At 56.8% G+C, this 895-nt stretch overlaps 1 protein-coding gene across 1 annotated transcript; it reads left to right on the forward strand.

Annotated features, from left to right (window-relative positions):
• Positions 1-42: 42 nt before the first annotated feature.
• On the forward strand, positions 43-831 carry LOC118989842 (leukocyte immunoglobulin-like receptor subfamily A member 5; the record flags this gene model as incomplete). Its single annotated transcript, XM_037050177.1, has 2 exons — positions 43-316; positions 462-831. Coding segments are annotated over 2 exons (603 nt in total), but the record flags the coding sequence as incomplete, so codon positions are not given.
• Positions 832-895: the final 64 nt, after the last annotated feature.

Genomic DNA, 895 nt, shown 5'->3' on the forward strand with positions numbered 1-895 from the left:
TGGGGAAGGTCTGTCTAATGCAGCTTCTGATTCTTTCCAGGGACTCTCCCCACACCCACCATCTGGGCTGAGCCAGGACCTGTGATCCCTTCTGGAAGCCCTGTGACTATCTGGTGTCAGGGGACCCTGGAGGCCCAGGAGTACTCTCTGTATGATGAACAATCGCATACACCTTTGGACACACAGAAACCGCTGGAGCCCAGGGACAAGGCCAAGTTTTTCATGAACAACGTCTATGCAGGGAGATATTATTGTAAATACCTCAGCCCTGCAGGCTGCTCAGAGCTCAGTGACCCTCTGGACCTGGTGGTGACAGGTGAGAGGACACTCAGGGGTCCCAGCCCCAGGATCTGCCCTCAGGAAGGGGGATGCTCTCACGGGGTCTCCCCCTCACAGCCCAGACCTGGGGGACGTGAGGGAGGTGTGAGCCCCATTTCACACACTGCCTCCTTCTCTTCTAGGAGTCTACAGCAAACCCAGCCTCTCAGCCCTGCCCAGCCCTGTTGTGACCCCAGGAGGGAATGTGACCCTCCAGTGTGGCTCATGGCGGGAATTTCACAGGTTCATTCTGACTAAGGAAGAAGACAAGATCTCCTGGACCCTGGACTCACAGCGACAACCCAGTGGGCAGGTCCAGGCCCTGTTCACTGTGGGCCTCGTGAACTCCAGCCACAAGTGGACATTCAGATGCTATGGATATTTTAGAAATCATCCCCAGGAGTGGTCTGACCCCAGTGACCCCCTGGAGCTTCACATCACAGGTGAGGGCCCCTCACCCCATCCTCTCTGAGGAGGGTCAGCTCAGGGTCCTGTCCCCAGGAGATGTCTGAAGTTGGATGAGAATGAGTGACTCTGAGTGTTGGTCACCCAGCAGAGATCTGCCCCCAGAGACCCT

Source organism: Sturnira hondurensis, unplaced genomic scaffold (assembly GCF_014824575.4).
Source record: "Sturnira hondurensis isolate 20B ecotype Veracruz unplaced genomic scaffold, ASM1482457v3 Scaffold0006555, whole genome shotgun sequence".
Lineage (NCBI taxonomy): Eukaryota > Metazoa > Chordata > Mammalia > Chiroptera > Phyllostomidae > Sturnira > Sturnira hondurensis.